The sequence below is a fragment of the Salvelinus namaycush genome, chromosome 15 (genome assembly GCF_016432855.1).
Source record: "Salvelinus namaycush isolate Seneca chromosome 15, SaNama_1.0, whole genome shotgun sequence".
NCBI classification, from domain to species: Eukaryota; Metazoa; Chordata; class Actinopteri; order Salmoniformes; family Salmonidae; genus Salvelinus; species Salvelinus namaycush.
The window spans coordinates 33,555,822-33,579,106 of NC_052321.1; the positions used below are offsets into that span (position 1 = coordinate 33,555,822).

The 23,285-nt window shown below is 41.2% G+C and overlaps 1 protein-coding gene across 1 annotated transcript in view; it reads left to right on the plus strand.

Moving 5' to 3' along the window:
• Positions 1 to 8,478: 8,478 nt before the first annotated feature.
• The window catches only part of ccdc85ca (coiled-coil domain containing 85C, a), a 49,638-nt gene continuing 34,831 nt past the window's right edge, over positions 8,479 to 23,285 (plus strand). Inside the window, exon 1 of the mRNA XM_039009010.1 lies at positions 8,479 to 9,544. Coding sequence (XP_038864938.1) covers positions 8,833 to 9,544 — 712 coding nt within the window. The 5' untranslated portion in view covers positions 8,479 to 8,832. The remainder of the gene's footprint in view (positions 9,545 to 23,285) is intronic.

Sequence of the window (23,285 nt, forward strand, 5' to 3'; positions counted from 1 at the left end):
GGCTACTTTGTTGTCCTCATGCTACACCGCAAATGATCCAGTGTTAAATCAACACTGACAGAGTTACATTGGGTCCACACTTTTCAGTGTTAAATTAACACACTGCTCAGTTTAAAGCCTTATTTGCATATTTCCCAGAGTGCCTTGCATTTCGAGTGAATTTGGGATTTTTGTATGTCTAGGTAATGTAGGTTTATGGTGGCCTGAATTGGTTCCCAATCAGAGGCAGCTGTTTATCGTTGTCTCTGATTGGGGATCCTATTTAGGTTGCCATTTTTCCATTTAGGTTTTGTGGGTAGTTGTCTATGTGGAGTTGCATGTCAGCACTCGTTCTATTTAGCTTCACGTTCGTTTTTGTTAGTTTGTTCAGTGTTCTTCCTTTATTAAAAGAAGAATGTATTCATATCACGCTGCGCCTTGGTCCCCTCAATATGACGAACGTGACAATTTTGTTCTATTATTAATGTAAAATGAACAGCTGTACAGAAAGACTCATGTGAAGGCCAAATTACAGAGGAGGAACTTTTTCATGCAATTAAAGCCTTTAAGACTGGGAAAACTCCAGGGTTGGATGGCGTACCAGTGGAGGTACTATAGACAGGTGTGTGCCTTTCCAAATCATGTTCAATCAATTCAATTTACCACAGGTGGACTCCAATCAAGTTGCAAAAATGTCTAAAAACCTGTTTTCGCTTTGTCATTATGAGGTATTGTGTGTAGATTGATGAGGAAAAAAATGTATGTAATCCATTTTAGAACAAGGCTGTAACGTAACAAAGTGGAAAAAATCAAGGGGTCTGAATACTTTCCGAATGCACTGTATACCACACCTTTTTTGATATACTCAGAGGACCGTTATTAGCATGTTTTAACCACTCCTACAAAAATGGCAGATTATCAGATACTCAACAAGAAGGTCTGATTGAATTATTACTGAAACAGAATCCAAGTGGTAAATATAAAGATCTGGTCCATTTAAAAAAATGTGAGACCCTTACACTTCAGTGTAGTGATGCCACAATTCTAACAAAATGCATAGCGCATAGAATTAAAAAGGTATTGTCGGATATTATTCATCCTAATCAGACAGATTTTTTACATGGACAATACATTGCAGATAATATAAACTGGAAACAATAGAACACTATGACAAATTTGGGAATCCAGTTCTGGTATTCATAGCTGACTTTATATTTCAATTTTGGAGAATCTCTTATAAAATGGGTTAAAGTTATGCATTGTAGCCCTAGGTGTAAAATAGTAAATAATGGCTACTGCTCAGAAAGTATTAAACTGTCAAGAAGAGTAAAACAAGGTTGTCCACTTTCGGCATATCTATTTATTATGGCCATCAAAATGTTAGCTGTTAAAGTCAGATCGAACAATAATATCAAGTGGTTAGAAATCAATGGCTTTTAAACAAAGGTGTCATTGTACGCTAATGATTCATGCTTTCTTTTAAATCCACGATTTGCATCGCTCCACAGCCTCATAGAGGATCTAGATACTTTTTCTAACCTCTCTGGATTACAACCAAATTGTGATACGTGTACTATATTACTTATTGGATCACAACATTTTGTAACTTTTACATTACTGTGTAATTTACCAATAAAATAGTCTGACGTGATGCAGACATACTCGGTATACATATCCCTAAAGAAAGAAATGATCTCACTACAATACATTTGAATAGAAAGTTAGCAGAAATATATATAATTTTGCTACCATGGAAAGGAAAATACCTGTTTATTAGTGGAAAAATCATCCTGATTAACTCTTTAGTCATATCACAGTTGACCTATTTTCTTATGGTCTTACCTACACCTAGCGACCTGTTTAAATTATATGAGAAAAAAACATTCAATTTTATTTGGAACGGCAAACCAGACAAAATTAAACAGGCCTATTTATATAATGAATATGAATTCAGGAAGAGAAATGATTAAATATTAAAGCATTAGACTTCTCAATAAAGGCATCAGTCATACAAAAGTTATTCTTAAATCCAAACTGGTTCTCTAGCAGATTAGTAAGAATGTCTCGCCCCATGTTCAAGAAGGGCCTTTTCCCCTTTATTCAGATTATAACCTTTCACTTTCGGTTATTAGAAAATGAAATCATCTCCAAAATATTGCTATAATTGTAAAACAAGCCATAGTTGCAATTTGGTTGCAATTTCAGTTTAATCCACCAGAAAATACTAAACAAATAATACAACAAATATTGTGGTTAAACTAAAATATACTAATTGATTAAAAAAAGCATTATAAAAAATAAAAATTGAAAAAAATATAATCTTTGTAAATTATATCATAAATACGACTGGTGGAGTTATGTCACACATGCAGCTAACAAAAATATATGGAAATGTCTGCTCTATCCAAAATTACAACCAACTAATTGCAGCATTACCGCAAAAAATGGAAGAGGCAAGTGGAAGGGGGAAAAAGTAAGTAACTTGTCTGTTGGTCCTGCATTTAAAGACCCAAATTGGTTAAAGAAGACCCCCGGATCATCACCGATCCTCCACCAAATTTCACAGTGGGTGCGAGACCTGGAGAGGCCTACAAGCCACAGTGTCTCGCACTCACTGTGAAATTTGGAGGAGGATCGGTGATGATCTGGGGGTGCTTCAGAGAGGCTGGAATCGGGCAGATTTGTCTTTGTGAAGGACGCATGAATCAAGCCACGTACAAGGTTGTCCTGGAAGAAAACTTGCTTCCTTCTGCTCTGACAACGTTCCCCAACTCTGAGGATGGGTTTTTCCAGCGGGACAAAGCTCCATGCCACACAGCCAGGTTAATCAAGGTGTGAATGGAGGACCACCAGATCAAGACCCTGTCATGGCCAGCCCAATCTCCAAGCCTGAACCCCATTGAAAACCTCTGGAATGTGATCTAGAGGAAGATGGATGGTCACAAGCCATCAAACAAAGCCGAGCTGCTTGAATTTTTGCGCCAGGAGTGGCATAAAGTCACCTAACATCAATGTGAAAGACTGGTGGAGAGCATGCCAAGACGCATGAAAGCTGTGATTGAAAATCAGGGTTATTCCACCAAATATTGATTTCTGAACTCTTCCTAAGTTAAAACAGTAGTATTGTGTTGAATATAAACTTATTTTCTTTGCATTATTCGAGGTCTGACAACACTGCATCTTTTTTTGTTATTTCGACCAGTTGTCATTTTCTGCAAATAAATGCTCTAAATGACAATATTTTTATTTGGAATTTGGGATAAATGTTGTCAGTAGTTTATAGAATAAAACAAAAATGTTCATTTTACCCAAACACATACCTATAAATAGTAAAACCAGAGAAACTGATAATTTTGCAGTGGTCTCCTAATTTTTTCCAGAGTGGTTCATATATATGTATGTATTTACAAAAAAAATATGAGGGATTGGAAATGATGCAGACAATTACATTGCTGGAAGCTACAATCTATCAGCAGTATTAAAGCTGATCTACCCACTAAAAAAATATAGTTAAAAAAATATATTTTTAAACACCAACACAGGTTCTTTTACACCAATGAGTGCTAATTTAACACTTACAGATTGAATTTAACACCTGAATCAACACTAGAAATGTTAAACTGAAAAATCAACACTAGGTAACACCGGCCAATTTGCTGTGTACTTGTCCTGTCCCCGTCTGGAGAAATGCCATGGCTTTTTTTGCTATTTCATCTGTTCTATAGTTATGCTTGACCACAGATGTAACTAAGTCATCTTTGCACCACTATTCATATCCCCTACAGTACCAGTCAAAAGTTTGGACACACCTACTCATTCAAGGGTTTTTCTTTATTTGTACTATTTTCTACATTGTAGAATATTAGTAAAGACATCAAAACGATGAAATAACAAATATGGAATCATGTAGTAACCAAAAAAGTGTTAAACAAGTCAAAACATATTTGATATTTGAGATTCTTCAAAGTAGCCACCCTTCACGTTGATGACAGATTTGCACACTCTTGACAACATAGAAAATAGTACAAATACAGAAAAACCCTGGAATGAGTAGGTGTGTCCAAACTTTTGACTGGTACTGTATATGCCTTAAGACCCGCACAAAACATACAGTAACAGGAGAGGAAGTCATGGTATCAGTCCTGTCTGAAACATTAGTTCAGTGTTTTCAGACAAGCATCATGACATTGGGAAGAGGCCTAATGCAATAAGAAGCAAAGAAACACAAGGGAAGTTGACACTTTAGTGAGAGACTTCCATTGGTGTCTGCTTGTCTCTCGAGGACAAGCTAAATATGACTTAATAAAGGCTGTTGTCATTTCCCCTAGCTATTGTTATTATCTGTCAGTTAATTAAATACACTCTTATTAATTCATTTTTTAAAATATAAATATGGTAATGTGTTATTATGTTCCACATGGATGGAAATAATAGATATGTCTAATTCCACACAACAAAAATAAAAGTCTTCGTTCTTTGACAGAACAATTTTTTTCTAGAATTATTTGTTTTTGGTCTAGATATTCTTAGGAATGTCGTTGTTTCAGCATTGCATGATGGGGTTTTGCAACAATATATCCTATTGTGGTGTGGCATGATGGAATTCAAACATTTCTACAATTGCCTTGTTGCTACAGTGTTGCAGTTTTTGGTGTATTGTTGCCTTTGCCACTAGATGGCAACCTGTTCACACAATATTCTTGAAATATTGTTTTGTCGCACAATGTCCCATCACGCCCCAATCCCATGGCCCCACAATTTATTGAACTTTAGTAAACTATCAACCATTTTCAAGTAATGTTATCATAATATTATTATTGATCATAATCTTGATTATCAGCTTTTAAGCTTTAGAATCAATATCGTATAGTTCTCCATGGCCTCACCCCCCTGCAAAGCCTGACAGTCAACTCTTGTGCTAATTTAGATCAGGGTGAATGAGGAAGAATATATTGATCATAGGCCTATATGCATAATAACCATGCATCAAACTCCCAGGCAAATAATGAGAGGACTCCACCAAGCACGACATCTGTATCTACAGCCATAGCCAATAATGAATTATGCTATACTAGAATATGTTTTATTTGTTCATTACACACCCATTTGTCACATTCCACAAAATACTCCCATACACAGCATCAAAGTTAGGCCTACTGTTATAACTCTGATATTAGGCCTACTAGCCAGTAGCCTAAAGAGTTGCCATTTATATATATATATATATATATATATATATATATATATATATATATATATATATATATATATATTATATATCAAATCAAATTATATTAGTCACATGTGAAAACCTTACAGTGAAATGCTTACTTCCGAGCCCCTAACCAACAACACTGTTTAAAAAAAAAAATACGGATAAGAATAAGAGATAAAAGTAAAAAGTAATTAAAGAGCAGCAGTAAAATTACAATAGCGAGACTATAAACAGGGAGGTACCGATACAGAGTCAATATGCGGGGGCACCGGTTAGTTCAGGTAGTATGTACATGTAGGTAGAGTTATTAAAGTGACTATGCATAGATGACAACAGAGAGCAGCAGTGGTGTAACATCCAGAAAATGATGGGCAATAGGCGTATTGTGGCCTGATATTTGGTTAATGCATTCCAAATAGGTTTATTGTTTACGACCAAATCACTTTACTTTCTGAATCTTCAAAAGGGCATCTGCCAGCTGACCTTTTAAAAAGACTCCAATTCAACATCTATTCCACGTTGGTTCAATGTAATTGAAATGACATGGAAACAACGTTCATTCAACCACTGTGTGCCCAGTGGGAAGGCTCTACTTTTATCTACCTGCTCCAACTAGGCTATGTTTCTACTTGCTGAGGAAACTCAACTCCGTATACAGTACATCTCAATGGAGTTGATTTGCGATGAGTTTTAGCGGAGTCTACCTCCGACATCGAGTTGATATCAGTTGTTACGTGTAAAAATGTCCATTCTTTAATGCGTACCTTGCACATATGTTTGTCCTCTGTAACTGTGTTCTTTTCTTTAGGTGCCGCAATCCGCAGTTTTTTGTAAAATGTCCATTTTACGTGACCTCCGCCAAGGGAGCCGTTGTTTGTTCATGGAGAAAGAGCAGATTGAATGGCAGATTTTTTCATTTTGGCTAGGGATGCATTATGTTTTTAAAATAAAAACCAATGAATTGCAACTCCCACTGACAACTGTATAACAATCAGGATAAGTGTAGCACATGGGGATGTGTCTTACTCCTCAGCCTGATGTGTCCCCACCTGCACCAGCGAATAGCTACAAGTCGCTAGCTTCATAGGACATACCAGTCGTTTACAATTTAACCGAGAGTGTTGGAAGTGAAATGTTACAATTGACCCCATAGGCAGGGTTAAATCTAACAGGCTGAAATGTTAAATGTAACACTGTCATCAATGGTAAAAATGAAGGGCAATTTAAAAAAAAAAATGATTTGAAACTGATATTTGGAGGAAAATGAACAAAATTGACAAAAAGTTGACAAAATTTATATATTTTATATTAGCATTCCAAAGTATGAATTTGACTTTTTCTACAGTATAATCTGAAGTTATACTGAGAAACTTGATGTAAAGAAGTGAAATGTTATATTATATCATTAATTTGAGTGTAATTGGAGTCTTGTGAGAAAATACAACAATAATTATTGTCATCAACTAAGCTATACCAATCAAAAGACTTCTCCTTACTGATAAAATTATATGTGATTAGATATATGGCGAATTTCCACAGATCTATAATTTGAAAAAGAGAGGCGGCCAGAATATTCACTTTAGGCCAAAACATATATATTTTTAAAGTAAATAAAACAAAACATATGCGTCAAACTGTATGCATAGACTGCTTGACAGAAATGGTAGCAGAAGGTGAATGTTGAACTTTTGTTGCACACCTATCCAGATGATGCTGCATACCATTTTGTGCAAATATACTGTTGGTGTGTCACGTTCTGACCTTAGTTTCTTTTTATGTCTTTGTGTTAGGTTGGTTTGGGTGGGTAGTCTATGTTCTGTTTTCTATGTTGTTGTATTTCTATGTCTGTCCTGATATGGTTCTCAATCAGAGGCAGCTGTCGTTCGTTGTCTCTGATTGAGAATCATATTTAAGTAGCCTGTTTTCCCACTATGGGTTGTGGGTGTTTATTTTCTGTCTAGTGTCTGTTCACCTTACAGAACTGTTTCGTTTTTCTTATCGTTGATATTTTGTGTAGTGTTCAGTTTGAAATTAAAATATGACGAACACTTACCACGCTGCATTTTGGTCCTCCTCTCCTTCCACCAACGAGAATCGTTACATGGTGTGATCGAGGCGTTATAGGATATATTGTTGCAAAACACCGTCATGCAATGCAGAAACAACGACATTCCTAGGAATATCTAGACCAAAAACAAATAATTATAGAAAAAAATTGTTCCGTCAAAGAACGAAGAGTTTTATTTTTGTTGTGTGGAATTAGACATATCTATTATTTCCATCCATGTGGAACATAATAACACATTACCACATTTATATTTAAAAAAATGAATTAATAAGAGTGTATTTAATGATAGTGTCATTGCGCAAAATAGTACTCAGCGTCATCTAGATGTGTGCAAGAAAAATTCAACATTCACCTTCTGCTACCATTTCTGTCAAGCCGTCTATGCATACAGTTTGTCACATACATTTGATAAATCTAACACTTAGAACACACCGACAGCAAAATTGCATTTTGGGACACCAAAATTACATTCATTTCCAATGAAATGCTGCGTTTGCCTTGAAGCATTGCGTTGCAGAGGCAGTTGCAGTGCGTTCAGTGAGGTGCATAAATAGGATTTATCGAACATATGAGTCAAACTGTATGAGTAGACGGCTTGACAGAAATGGTAGCAGAAGGTGAATGTTGAACTGTTGTTGCACACATATCCAGATGATGCTGTGTACTATTTGGCGCAATGACGCTGTCGGTGTGTTTGATTGGTAAGCGTAATGTGTTCACCACACAGAACGCACTGCAACTGCCTCTGCAACGCAATGCTGTAAGGAAAACGCAGCGTTCCATTGGAAATGAATGTCCCTCTGGTGTACCAAAATGCATTCACTCTCGGTGTGATCGAGGCGTTAAACTCGAAGCTGCCACAGGATGAGGAGAGGAGAGGGCGAGTTTAATCCATCAGATTCCAACCTGACTGCCATGATGGAGGACAACATTTAATGAGAATACTATAATGTATCCATATAGTGCACTTTCGGCTTACTTGAAAATTAGGAATTTATATACGAGCTCGTCCGCGGGATTGCCTAATTGGAACATTTCTGGAACTTTCTTTTGAATATTGCCTGGCTGAAAGCAAGCCTGTGCTGTGGACACACACGACCTCTGACATCACGGATTTACGCAGCGCTTGTTGACGATCAGCGAGGCTGTGGGAGATCCTTCCCAGTCTGTGGTTGGTGAATCCGGTGTCCAAGAAGACCGCCTCTCTCCGCGTCTGTCCAGTGCGTAAAAGCGAGTAAGGCGTCTCAGAGAGGAGTTACCGGGATGAAAACGAAAAACTGCTTTTTGCGATTTTGCTGAATTTTACAAGGGGATTATCCACGGTTCTGTTGCCTGCCTGCTTGCCTGCCAATTTGGGTCACCTGCTTAGCTCCAAGGCGATTTTATTAGGCTCCACATTCCTGCCCAGTGTTGAATTAATCTTTACCCTTCATGTCGCATTGGAATAATTTCATCTATCATGGATTTGATTTTCTTTTACAAAGTCACCGTTGAGGCTCGGTTAGACATCCTATAGATTCGGACACTGTAAATCGAACTCACCCATATAGCGCAACATCAGGAGGGGAACATGGCCAAAAATGCCCCGGGCGGACCGTTGCGGGATGACTTGAGCAAGCTCTCCGGCGAGGAGCTCTCTAGGCTCGGCAAAGACGAGCTGATCAGGAGGCTACGGAAAACGGATAACGAGAAAATGTACTTAATGGTGGAGCACGGGAACATGATGAAAGATGTGAACCGGAGACTACAGGTCCATCTCCACGAGATCCGCAGCCTCAAAGAGATCAACCAGAAGCTTCAGGATGATAACCACGAGCTCCGGGAGCTCTGCTGTTTCCTGGACGACGACCGACAGAAGGGCAAGAAGCTGTCCCGGGAGTGGCAACGCTTCGGCCGCTACACCGCCGGATCGATGTGGAAGGATTTCGGGGTGTACCATCAGAAGCTGAAGGATCTGGAAGCCAACCAGGACTCTGTGATGCGGGAGAACCTGGAACTGAAAGAGATCATTCTGATGCTGGATGAGGAGAGGAACGGAGCCGGGTCACGGAGCTCTATAGATTCCCAGTCCAGCCTGACCAACCTGAACGGGGGCACGGGAACCGTTAGGGACGTCGGGGACGGGAGCAGTACCTCCAGCACCGGCAGCGCCGGTAGTCCTGACCACCACAACAACCACATACACAAGCCAAACGAGGGGAAAATAGCATCCCTGCGGAGGTCTATGGACGACCTATCGCTGGCGTCACACATCCACCTGCGCATCCCTAATGGACTGAATGGTGAGTCCATAGAATAATGAATGTACATATAGAATCCTATGAATTCTAGGATATCTGTGGGTGATTCTATCTACAGAGTGCCACAAGATCCCCAATGTTCCCCTTAATATTGATGATGATGAGGATCTTCATTTTATAGGCTACATCTTTAGTTTGTTATAGGCCTAACATTCATAAATGGTTGAGATTATATATTTTATAGCCTACATATGAGACATGAGCCATTAGGAATCTACCCTAGCTGGGTGTGTGAGTCGAGAAAGTGAATGAGAGTTTAATATGTCTATAGCCAAGAACACAAGTTACTTGGAGGTGTGAATTGAAGCCCTATCCAAAAACGATACATTAGGGCTACTTTTGACCAGAGCCTTGTAGTGCACTATATAGGGATTAGGGAATATAATTTTACCACCCCACTTGTCATACTGATGCCCTTCACTCACACCTGTCTGACATCTGTGTTCCAGAGACATGATAAAAACAGTCCTTTCAGAAAGGAGTCAGGCCAGGGACACGCCCAGGCCATGTATGACCTTCTGGCCTGTGAGTCAGAAAACTCCACAAAACCTGAAAAGTCTTTAAAACAATGTCCAACCCCGCCTTTGATTGCGCTCAGCATTTCAATCTAATCTCGGCAGGCACCTAGAACCACATTTTGCCCTGTGTCCTCTGTCACAAGACACTCATTTGCAGTGCAACCTAATGTGAAATGTGTAAGATGCTTATTTGTCTGTTTTGTCAGCTAGTATACTATACTTAAACATCTCCTTGAAAAGTTAACTAGGCCTGCCTGTCATGCCCTGTTACATAGTAATAACACTGGTCTGACGGGTCCAGAGGAATTTTACAGTGCTGTTAGTGATGAGTGGTAGATAAGGGATGTGAAAGTATGTGGATGTGGGTAATTCCGGTGAATTTCCTCATTCTCACACCTTTCCACACATCCTGTCCACGAAGGTACTTCAAGGAAAATGCTTGACAAGATTTGATGGAAGGCAGTCATGATTAGTAGAGAGAGGAAATAAAATGGGTATTATTGAGGTTCCTATATCATTTTACTCACTAGAAGAAGTTAAAGATGAATTCCGGGATCTTAAGCACTTACAAATTCGTTACATATTGTATTAATTGGAATTCGTAACATATCATTCGAATTGCACTAAAAATTAAAATTATATCTATATATTTTTTTGCAGGACTTAACATATCACAATCACGTAGTACACAATTGTGCACAATTTTCGAAGACCCGTTTTGGCTTGTAAGCACTACTTTCAAAACTACTGGCTGAAATGATATAAAAGCTCTGGAGCATCACTTTAATAGTTGCAGCTAGTATTCACAAGAGTGTTTGAGAGTGTGTTGAACGTGATGGATGTTGATGGATAGGTGGATGATGGTTCAGGTTCAGGAACCTCTGCAGAGTTGGTTTAGAGGTGTCACACACACACACACACACACACACACACACACACACACACACACACACACACACACACACACACACACACACACACACACACACACACACACACACACACACACACCCCTCGCTGCACGGCTCGAGGGGATGATTGCTCTCCGGTTTGTAGGGGAACCATTAAACACATGGTCACGGTGTGAAATGCCAGCACAGCAGTTCTCCTGTACTGTGGGTTACCAGATACACACACACACTGGTGTCTCTCTTTTTCAGTCTGGAGGGCCCTACACACTAGAGAGAGATAAGCAGAAGACACAAACTTTGAACACATGTGTGCTAGCTAAGTAGTGAGCGGGTACCAGGAAACATACAATAAAACACTAATGCCTGCAATATATCATACATATTTGAAGAAGGTCGTTTCATAATGAAACGGGTAGTTACACTGAAGCTACACTTCATAGTGTATCCATAGGGACTTTGTTGATTGTTTTTGTCAATTGACTTTTGTGGTTAAGGGGTCACGTGATGGTGTTACTGAGAGGAGTCACAGATGGTGTCACAAACGTATCCATCAGGGACACAGCCATGGTGTTTGGTTCCTCGAGACTAAGATGGCCACCGTCATGTTGAAAGTGTTGATGGTGACAGTGTTGACGGTAACGGTCCTTGTCCTGGACAGATGGCGTCTCTAATTACCTCAACTCTGTGCTGCATGGCAGACCTAATGAGGATTATTTAACTACGTTTGTGTCCCAAATGGCGTCCTATTCCCTTTATAGTGCACTACATTTGACCAGGATCCATAAGGCTCTGATCAAATGTAATGCACTATATAGAGAATAAGGTGTCACTTGGGACGCACTCTAACTAACGCCCTCCTCACAGCGAGCAGCAGGGCAAGGTGCTAAGTCGCCTCAGTAAGTCACCTTGTTCAAATCAATACAGAACCCACTGACTGAGCTCTGCAAACTGTCCATCTGCTGACATTTTAAGTAGGACCCAGGCCAGGCCTCATAGCAGTCAAACTGTGTTCAACTTTTAGACAAGGCCTGTTTAACTTCATAGAAATCTAGCTCTTTGTTGAAGAGTTGAAATGACCCAGTCTACTAATGGATCCTTCCTATCAACCAGCTAAAGTCTTTATCTTATCTTAGATATGCACTTATCACTATCCACTCACCTTCCACTCCCTCGTCCTAAACTACCTCTATCCTATCTGTCCAATACTCCTACTCCCGAGTCCCTACTCCCTCAAACCCCCCTTTTCACCAGATGATAAACTCATATGCTACAGTGAGGACAGTTGGCTGGACAATGCATCACATCAATACAGCTACAGTACAGACAATACTGAAGCAGTATGCCCTTATGTGTGGCTCTTTTGTCCATGCGGTTAAGGCTAATCAATGTGTCGCATCCCAAATAGCACCCTATTCCCTACACAGTGCACTACTTTTGCCCAGAGCCCAATGTGTCCAAAACGGCAACCTGTTCCCATCGAGAATAGGGTGCCATTTGGGACGCATATAATGTGTGAAATGGCTGGTGGTCGCTATGACAAAGCAATTGTTAGTGTGGGCATACAGTCCTGCATGGGGCCTTTGCTATTGAATACTCTGATGGACAAACTGTATTGATCATAGTGCCACTGTTGCGTGAATAATAATGTGGCCTGGTTTTGGCACAAGCTGCTCAGCTCCTGGCTGGCTGGTGAATTCTGATTGGTTCATTGTCACAGAGCCAAAACCTATGGTATGGTTCAGCACTGGCTTGTCCTACCTGTCAAACATGTATAGACAGTAATTAACATTTAATGTTCAACTAAGCTATTTACCTAGTTATTATTGCGTTATTACATGGTTAGATGTTGTTTAACCATGTCATAACTTGTAATAACCTAATTGTTTTCTTTCTCTGCTGGTCAAGAGTCAGTCAGTCCTTGTCACTCATATGTTGTTGACCTTCTATCCCGACCAAGGCTGATGCTTCACCTCCAGCATTCTCTCTCCGCGATGCAGAGGTCCTTGTGGGATGGCCTGTGGCTGTCAATCAAAGAGTTATAGCCTGTTTATTGGTTCCCTGTGCTCTCTGGCCTATTAAATCAGCCACTGAGGCTGAGGGGAAGGAGGTGCTACTGTGTCGCTGTCAGTTTTACCCGCTGCTTTTATTTACTAGCCGGACCATGTGGGAGGGCTGTTTCAGTTGCAGTTTTAGCCTCTCTTGTTTGCGTGTGTGTGCGTGGGGATATGTAAGATGAGAGAGCCCACTTGTTGAGATTAGTCCTGACTGTAAATTCCCAAGATTAATTCCACCGCTGCATCAGAGGAAAAGGCCCGGGCAACGGAAGCTTTCTCACAGCTGTGTGTGTGTGATATACACCATTATCATCTTAAAGTGGCAGCCGGTCCTCTTATAGTTGTGTATGTGTCTGTGATATACTGTACATCCCACTTATCTGGCACGCCGTTTGTGTTTGTGTGTATATACTTTTGTGAGTTCATCATATAGGTGTGGCAGGCAGCCTAGTGGTTAGAGCGTTGGGCCTCTAACCGAAAGGTTGCTAGTTCGAATCCCCGAGCTGGCAAGGTACAAATCTGTCATTCTGCTGTTGAAAAAGGCAGTTAACCCACTGTCCCTAGGCTGTCATTGTACATAAGAATTTGTTCTTAACTGACTTACCTAGTTAAATGAAGGTCTCTGGGCAGATGCTGAAAACAGTGAAGCTGATCGGTCGAGGGAGGAGTACATCTTTTTGTATATGACAATGAAATATTCTTATGTTTATTGTCAAATTTGTTGCACCTTTAATTCATGCACCTTTTCTCAGAAAAAGTATATTTCAACACTGTCTGCTCAGGCAAATTTGCAAACTGAATAAACTTGGAACCAATCAGAACTCCTGTAGATACCCCTTGTGATGAAGGCAGCCAATGGCCTGCTTCTAAGATGTAAAAAATAGCCAGAACTATGGTCCTGTGTCTATACAGATCCACACTTCTCAGTGTTAAATGAACACGCCGCTTAGTGTAAAGCCTTATTTTTGTATTTCCCAGAGTGCATTGCCTTTCTGGTGAATTGTAGAGTGGTTGCAGTCTTTTTTTTGTCTTGTGGCCTTCTCCAAGTGAGATCCTGAACAAATAGCTTTCATTAAAATGTAATTATTCAACACAATACAATTATTTAATAAGGCCTTATTTTGAGATCCTAGGTTTACCTGCAAGTCACATTATGCTGGCTTGAAAAGTGATGTGTAATTCCTATTGGGATCCAGCCAGAGTTGGCTAGCCAACATTTAAAATGTTTATTCACTCACAATTTGTTTCCAGAATGACTGCCTGGCAGGGAAGTCTAAAACAGGAGTTTACCAAAACGATCTAAATTGGAACAACCATTTCAGTAACGGGTGCAATAAGTCCAAGTAACAAATTGAATTAGTTTAGAAAAATCCGTTTTTTATATGTGAGTAGCATAATATGAAATAATCAATCAATGTACACGTAAAAACAGAGATATTGAAACAAACAAGAAACACAAATCAACCTGAAATAGAGTATGCAGGGAAATAGTGATGGGCGTGGTTTAGGTTTAACACTGGTTACTAACACCAACACTGGGGTTCTTTTGCACCAATCCATGTTCATTTTACACTTACAGAGTTCATTTAACACCTGAATCAACACTAGAAATGTCACACTGAAAAATCAACACTAGGTGACACTGGCATGTTTTCCACAATGTACGTTTCATGCAAATACATTCGAACAAAGAACACCGTCACAAATAGTGTTTCACCATTTAATGTGTATGGAGACAAATAGCAAAGGTGTCTCAGGCAGTATTTGAAGTATCTAAATCTAGTGTAACTTACCAATCAATGTATTTCAAGTGCCATGGAGGGCACAATCTTACAGTGTTACAGTCCAGAAATGAGAGCTTTACCATCGATGCCAAAAGCCCGGGCCTCTGATGGAGACTATACAACTATCATCAACGAATGCTTCAGTATTCTCTCTAGGAGCATTTGCGTGCCCAGGCCCCATAGGCGTATCGAAAGGATCCCACCCTGGTTACCAATGTAGCTGACCGATGTAGAGAGAAACAAAAGCCTTAGCATAATGCAATCTAAAGCTTGTGTGGTCCAGAGATGAGAACTCTACCATCTATGGCAAACACCTGGGCTCCTGATGGAGACAATATAATTATCACCACTGTATGTTACAAGAGTCAATTAATCTGTTTGCCACCTGTTAAACTGATTCTACATTGAATTTAGTCTTCAACATGCTCAAACATGCATGTGTATCTGTAGTTGGTGTTCTTCAACTCTACAATGCATGAGAATGTGTCAGACAAAACCCACAAAGAAAACAGGCAAATGCATATGTTGTCTTAATGTCTGAATAGTGACGGCAGGCCTAGTTCAAACTGCAGTAGGATGGTTGTCCTCACAGGTGAGTGAATCAGCCCATGCTTGGTGAATAGCACTTGGTTGATCTCTGGGAGCAGGACACAGGAGAGCTGACTAGATCATGTGAGACAAAAGTGAGAGACAAGAATGAATACAATAAATCATCACAGCACAATAATGTAGTTTGTGAGCTGGATTATGTGGCATTTCGTCAGTATGAATGAAATTAGTGGGTCCCACCTTGATGACTATATTAGTTTTACACTACCTGTCGTATAGATTTTTGTAGTTTTAAATTATGACTTGGAATAAACTGCTAGCTAAAAACGCTCCTTGTCCTGGAAAGACATGCTAGCTAACGATAAAGCGCTATCTGCTCCTGCTAGCTAGTAACACATCAACTTGTTGTTATCTAGCTAGCTAACTAGAAGCTAGCTACATTACTAAGGTTGCTGCGTTCTAAGTTGGGAGTTGTTTCACAGCTTGCATTGATGGTATCACGTTAATATAACTAAATAGTTCGATGACAAAAAAATAAATAATACTTGACCTAATAGCAGATTGTCAGACGGATATCTCTCTCTCTGTCACGTTCCTGACCTGTTTTCTGTTAGTTTTTGTATGTGTTAGTTGGTCAGGACGTGAGTTTGGGTGGGCAGTCTATGTTTTCTGTTTCTATGTTGGTTAATGGGTACCTAATATGGTTCTCAATTAGAGGCAGGTGGTTTTCATCTCCTCTGATTGAGAATCATATTAAGGTAGGTGGTGTCACATTGTTTGTTTGTGGGTGGTTGTCTCCTGTGTCTGTGTTTGTCGCGCCACACGGGACTGTCTCGGTTTGTTTGTACGTTCGTTCTTTTATGTAGTCAGTTTTCCTGTTCATGCGTTCTTCGTGTTTCATGTAAGTTCGTCGTCCAGGTCTGTCTACGTCGTTTATTTGTTTTGTAGTTTGTTAAAGTGTTGTCGTGTTTTTCCGTTTTGTAAATAAATATTATGTCGAATTCAAACGCTGCATTTTGGTTCAATCCCTGCTCCTCCTCTTCGGATGAAGAGGAGGAGGAACGCCGTTACACTCTCTCTCTCTCTCTCTCTCTCTCTCGAGCTGTCACCAGCTGTCTACTACCTTAGATACGGATAACGTGATTGGCAGACGTGATCAACAGAGATAGTACACAAGTTGTGTTTGCCTGTCCAGCTAGCGAACATAAAAGTACGTTTTCTGCCAAAAAATTGCAAGAATTGATATTTCCAACAAACAGTGTTCAGAATGAATAAATATACACAATATGTAAAAACCAGCTCCTCCCTTGACAGAGATCGATTATCTCGAGAACTTAAGCAGATAGCTTGCTATTTACAATCTACTGTAGGTGCTAGTCAATCAGCAAGGACACCGCTTCTATGTTTATTTAAGTATACCACTGGGCTAAAAGCTTACTGTAGTTCTCATGTGAGACTGAACAAGGTTCTCTCTGAAAGGGGTTCTTTCTCCCACCATCTTGCTCTTTTTTGTTGCCTCTACAGTATGGGAATTTCACTTCATCCACTTTTTTTGGTTCTATTGATGCTATACGGTATATACACACTTATTTTAGGTTATTTACAAGTTTTTTAAAATAATTTCATAATTATAATCAGGAATAATAAACTTAACAAGAATGCCCGTCGTCAGGAAGGGGTGCGGTCCAACTAATGGATAACTGGATAACTCTGTGTACATCACACCGCTTTGAGGTGATTAGACAGTCTAAATAGTTTGCGGTGCAAAGCTGTGCGCTCTGTGGTACGGCTCTGTGTGTGTTTGGTTTTACCCTGTCTCGGGCCTTGGCTCACTCCCTGGATGATGACAATGTTTGATCAGGTAGTGTAGAGCCGGGATTGGGGGCTGTGTGTGGTGCTGTGTGTATAGTTCTGTGGATGGGGCCGTATGGGGCTGTGGAGGTCTTTGTTCAGCCGTCTCTGTTGTGTTCAGTTTCTGTGTCCTGCTTCCCAGCTGCCCTCCTCCTCCTCCACCACCACCCCCAAACTTTGATCAATGGGTCTTTCTTTCTTTCTTTCACTCGCTCACTCACTTATTTACTGTCATTTATTCTCTCTCTCTCTTCTCTCGCTCTTCCCCTGTTGCGCTTCTTCTCACTCCCTGTCAGGCTCTCACTCCCGCTCTCTCACCCCCTCTTTTTCTCTTTTACTTTTCCTCACTCTTCCTGTTGCACTTGTTCTCAATCTCCGTCCGAACCCTGAACCCCCTTTCTCTGCCTGTTGCACTCAGTGCCCCTCCCCTTCTCCCCCCACCCTTACTTTGGTTCCCACAGCCTGGACGCTGCAAAATCGAGAGGGAGCGAGAGAGGCAGAGAGAGAGGCAGAGAGAGAGGCAGAGATAGAGAGGCGGAGAGAGAGAGGGGCAGAGAGAGAGAGGCAGAGAGAGAGAGAGAGGGGCAGAGAGAGAGAGAGAGAGAGGCAGAGAGAGAGAGAGAGAGGCAGAGAGAGAGAGAGAGGCAGAGAGAGAGAGAGAGAGAGAGAGAGAGAGAACAAAAGGCCTGACTGAGAGGGGCTTGGACGTAACTCAGGCCTGAGTGGTGACTGTCTATCTCTGGCTGGCTGGGATGGAGAAAGAGAGGGTTTAATCCATGGCACCTCAAATCCTTTCTCGTACATAATGTGTTTGACCAAGGCCTGGCGTGAACTATCAACAGTAAACACTGTAATCCTAGTGTATGTTTTCTTGTGAAGCATGGCACTGTTAATCCTGTCAATCCTTTAGAATAAACCATTTTTGGATTTCTATGAAACATATGTGGATGGATGTCTATTTATGGGCCTCATCTACAGTAGACGTATTTATCCTAAATCAGATGTTGTTGTCCAGCCGAATGATACTCATCATGATGTTGAATTGTGATCCTCTATAAGAACATGGTGAACATGGTCACACTGATTAACATGGCAGACTCAAAATAGTGTGTGTGTGTGTGTGTGTGTGTGTGCGGGTACGTGTGCGTGTGCGCAGAACTTACATACAGCATGTGTGGATTGATCTAACACATATTTATTTCTGTACATGTCATTATTGGTTTTGAACAGAATTATAGATTTTTTGAATTTGAGTGTGTTTTTCTCAGGACTCACTTAGCCCACCTTAGCACTTAGCACTGTAAATAACTCGAAAACCCACAGCGATTAGGCTTAGTGGGAAAGTCAATACACATCCAGACACAGCAATAAAATGAAAAGCTTTTCAAATCTGTCGCACTATCCACCCAGCCAGTCTAGTGTAAAAAATGCTGTAACAGTAGCGGCCCTCTTTGATGTGTGTGTTTGTGTTTATGTGCACACTGCAGGCCCAAGGTGTGTCTGTTATTGTTTTACGACAGTCAAATTTCTTGTAAGTCATTGTGGAATGAATCGTCAGTTACAGGCATGAACATTTCAAACAGGAGAACGTTCCAGAAAAAAGGTGGCTAGGAATGAGAACATTCAGACCTCCCAGCCAGCCAACCTAGGGATGGATGGTGCTCAATCTGCCATCCCATTTGGGGTCGTATTGGGGTTTGGGTCCTATTTCAACTTTCAGATGATGTTTCAGCCCCCACTCCCCATGGCTAGAGAGAGAGAGAGGGAGAGAGAGAGTCGGGTTGCCCCTCGGGACAGGGCCGCCCCGTCAGCCCTGTGTATGGGATCTCCTGGATTCCCCAGCAGCGGTAGAGAGAGGTCCAGGTCTCCAGCCCGCCGACCACTTGATCTCTGTTTACGAGGGGTTAGGGCTCACTTAGAGGGGTTAGGGCACACTTAGAGGGGTTAGAAAGACGATCTCCAGACAAGCTATTTTCTAACATGCCATTAAACCAGATGACTATTATAGAGGCTGAGGATCTGGAAACTGTTAGCTTGGCTTAGCTCCTCAGCCTTTTGACTGGTGCAGGAGTTGGGGTCTGAATCTTTATTTAAGAACCATGCACATAACTGACATTTTCATTCAAATCTCCTGTTGACATCAATGTATTATTTCCACACAAAAGGTATGAGCACAGATCTCAAATGAGTATGAAGCCTTTAGAGTGTTTGTTGGTCATGTTGCTCATTCCTGGTTGTTGGGATCCTTTAAGATCCCATGAGATCTAGAGGAGTCATAGCCTGTGTCCCAAACGGCACCCTATTCCCTATATAGTGCTCCAGCTCTGGTCAAAAGTAGTGCGCTATATAGGGAATAGGGTGTAATTTGGGATGCCCACATTGAATCCCGTGTCCCTCTTTCAGGAAGCCATATATCTCGTGTGACCATGTAATCCCCACGCCTCAGTGAGAGAATGGCCTACTGGGATAATTTATACCCCAATACTCACCAGGTCATCCGTACCCAGGTCACAGCTATGTCTGTCTGTGTTGTATAATACACCATGTCACTACCTGTTTAGTCATGCGTTTTTGGGTCAGTAACATGAAACTGCGACGGAGATCAAAGCTAATCCGGCTGCCAAACATCTATGGAACGTTCTGGAACCAACGGAACAAACCAAAAGCAGATGTTGTTTTCCCGGAATTCTGATTCCGGAATAAATTAATCAGAACTGCTGAGGTTGTGAGCTGGTTTTCCTGAATGTAGCAATGTGGGTACACCGATCTATATCTACAGGTACAGTATGCGTGTCCTAGGTGTCCATAATTGCTGCTATGTGCACGGGAAGAAGTTGATGGAAAGAAACATTTTTAAAAACATGATCTTTCTTTCATTGTAACACACTGTAGACCAGCAGACCCTCACAAGCTCTAGTTGAAGAGACACACAGTGAAGAGTAGGAGTCAACCAACCCTGTCTTATTGTAGCCATGCTTTACCTCAGTGTTTTTTTTTTTTCACTGAGTCCGAGGTTCTCAGAGTTCCAGCTGACTCCCTGCTGTTCAGACCTCGCCGTATAAAGAACACAATAATCTATCTGTCTGTCACGTCTACTCCCTCTCCGGCCTCTAGGTCATCAGGCTGCTGATTATTACCTGTCACCATCGTTTCGCGCCCCAGCGCCTCATGACACTCACCTGGACTCCATCACTTTCTTGATTATCTTCCCTATGTCTGTCACTCCCCTTGGTTCTTTCCTCAGGTCTTATTGGCTCTGCTTTCATGTCGGTGCGTTTTGTTTCGTGGTTATTGTTTATTTTATATATTAAAACACTCACTCCCTGAACTTGCTTCCCGACTCTCAGCGCCCTCGTTACACTGTCTGTTTTCACTCCCTTCACACACATACAGAGTGGGCCATCCCAAATGTCACTTTCTTCCCTATATAGTGCACTGCTTTTGACCAGAGCCATATGGGCCCTGGTCAAAAATAGTGCAATATAAAGGGACTAGGGTGCCTTTTGGGATGCAGAAACAGCCTGGCTGGTCTGGTGTTGACTGCCACAACACCCAGTAATTGACCTGTCCATTCCCAGCTCAGACAGCCACTAACAATAGACTGGGGACTGCAACCTTGTGAACACTTGTAGAGGGAGAAATACACATCTTAGATGGTTATAGAGTTCTCTTGGAGTTTTGTAAACAATTGAAAGACACAATGTCCAGAACATTTTCTGGGGCAGAGGACCTAGATGGGGGGGGGGGGGGGTTGTCAACATTTGTCAACATATATTTACTATATAAGACTATCTGAATAAAAGTTTAATTTGGTTTATCTTCAGTTTGGTAATTGAAGTGTGATAAGCCTGTTATTTGGCTGTCCGGTCCAAATATAGCTTGTTATTCCACAGACAAAGCGGGGTAATTTGTTTACATTGAGGAAGGCTGTGTATTTGTTGACGGAGGAGCTTGGGTTTCCCGTCCCAGTGAATGGATGGATGAATGGATGGATGAATGGATCGGTTTCAGTTCGACTCCCCTGAGATTCTACTTCTTGTTTATGTGAACGAACTGCCTCTTGGCCCTGTGCATGTATGCATGTGTTATTGTTACTGCTAGCATGGCTAGTGCTCCGTCTGCTTAGAATGATTTATAGCCCAGGGAGAGAAGCGAACGCGCTTGTCTCTGTTGTTGTGATAATGACACTGAATAAGGAAGACCTTTGTGGGTATGTATGAGCCAATGAAAGACAGGGTAAGGATGTTTACCCTCTGAAGGGTGAGTAACCTCTTTAATTTAAACCATGCAGATTGAGAAAACAAGGTGTGTATTGACTGATTGATTGTAGAGGGCCACTCTATGGTTTTCCCTTGGCCAGTAATTGGACACACACACACACACACACACACACGCTGGTCTCAGCCCACAGTGTCTGCATGTGGAAGGTCTGGGTTGGACAGATGGACATGGAGTGAGAGCCAACGGGGAGGCTGGAGGCTTGGGTTGCAGATTACTGGGGTGTTTTTGCCTTTAGTTGGCGTCTTGTGGACCCAGACGAGACACTGAGACTTGGGCAGGCTCGGTGAGACAGTGATAGATCATCAGGATCTGTATTCATAAAGGGTCTCAGAATAGGAGTGTTGATCAAGGATCAGAGAAAAGCGACGTGCAAATGGCAGAAAGGATCAGGAACCCCCTGTCTCTATTTCCTCAAACTCCTACTGTCTATCTCTCTCCACGATCCAGGATTCGATGCAGTAACGCTAAGGTCTTGTAAGGGTTGTGGTCATCACTTACAGTCTTATTGACAGAACAGGACCTGATCAGCTCTTAAAGTAGCTAGTTGGTCGGACCCACTTCCCTCTCTATCTACCCACACACATGTGTGTGTGTGTGTGTGTGTGTGTGTGTGTGCGTGAGTCTCTGCATGTGTGCACGTGCGGGCGTTTGTGTGTGTGCATCGCCGGAGACCATTCCAGAGGAACTCTTCCTTTAAACTAAACAACATTTGGTTTTGAAAGACTTTTATAATAGATTCATATCAGAGCCTTGCCAGAAGTCACAATCATTTATTTTATGACTTCAATATTGTTTTAATATCGCTTCATGCATTTTCCCGGAGCTGTCAAACTGAGGAAACTGAATCTCTTCTCATTTCCATCTGTTTCACAGTGGAAGTGGAGGGAGCAATATAAATGTATTGAAATTGATTTTTATCATTTTGAAACCCATTAAATCCAAACACGACTCTTGAGATGGAAACTATATGACTATCACAATTGCTTTTCATATCGCAATTCTCAGGAGCGCTCTATACTTTCAGAATGGCTCATTTATAGCAATGTTTTCCTAATGGTAGGTTGGACAATTTCAACTTTATTGGAAGACCGTTCTGGTGTATGGCAGGAAACATTGCTTTATTGATTGTGGGAGCCACAAGAAAACTTAGCAGAGTAATAACACAAGAAAGTTGGTGAAACAGACACTGGCTTAGTGCTATTCTGATCCTAGATCTGTGTGTGTTCAAAAAAGCTGCCGTGTCAGGATCCACCACATTCCAACGCAGACCATAGAGGAAGTTGGATTTCACTGGGTATCACCGTGTGAAAGGGACACACCCAGGAAACCCTACAAAAACATTGTGACAACATGAGCTCTTCTCAACAGCGCTCATTAGTGTCACACTACAACAGGAAGCAGTGTGTATTCTCAAATCCCCAAGCATTCCGTTACATGAGCACACACCTGTAGAGTTTGAGGCAGCTAGGAAATAGTTCACTTTATTAGAGCAGCCACAGTACTGTAGAGGGCCTATAGGAAATATGAACTCAGCGTTAAGTAAAGAAATATATGGATGTTATGGAACTTTCCACTCTCTAGCAGTAGAATGTGGGCTGCTCAGATTGAATTAATTAGCTAGCTAGTCATATGGAGGCATAGAATTTCAAAGGGTACATTTTGTTTTCGTCATCTTTCCCCATCCCTCTCTTTCTCTACCTCTTTTCCACATTCAAAATCTCTCTCTCTCTCTCTCTCTCTCTCTCTCTCTCTCTCTCTCTCATGGGGAGAGAGTG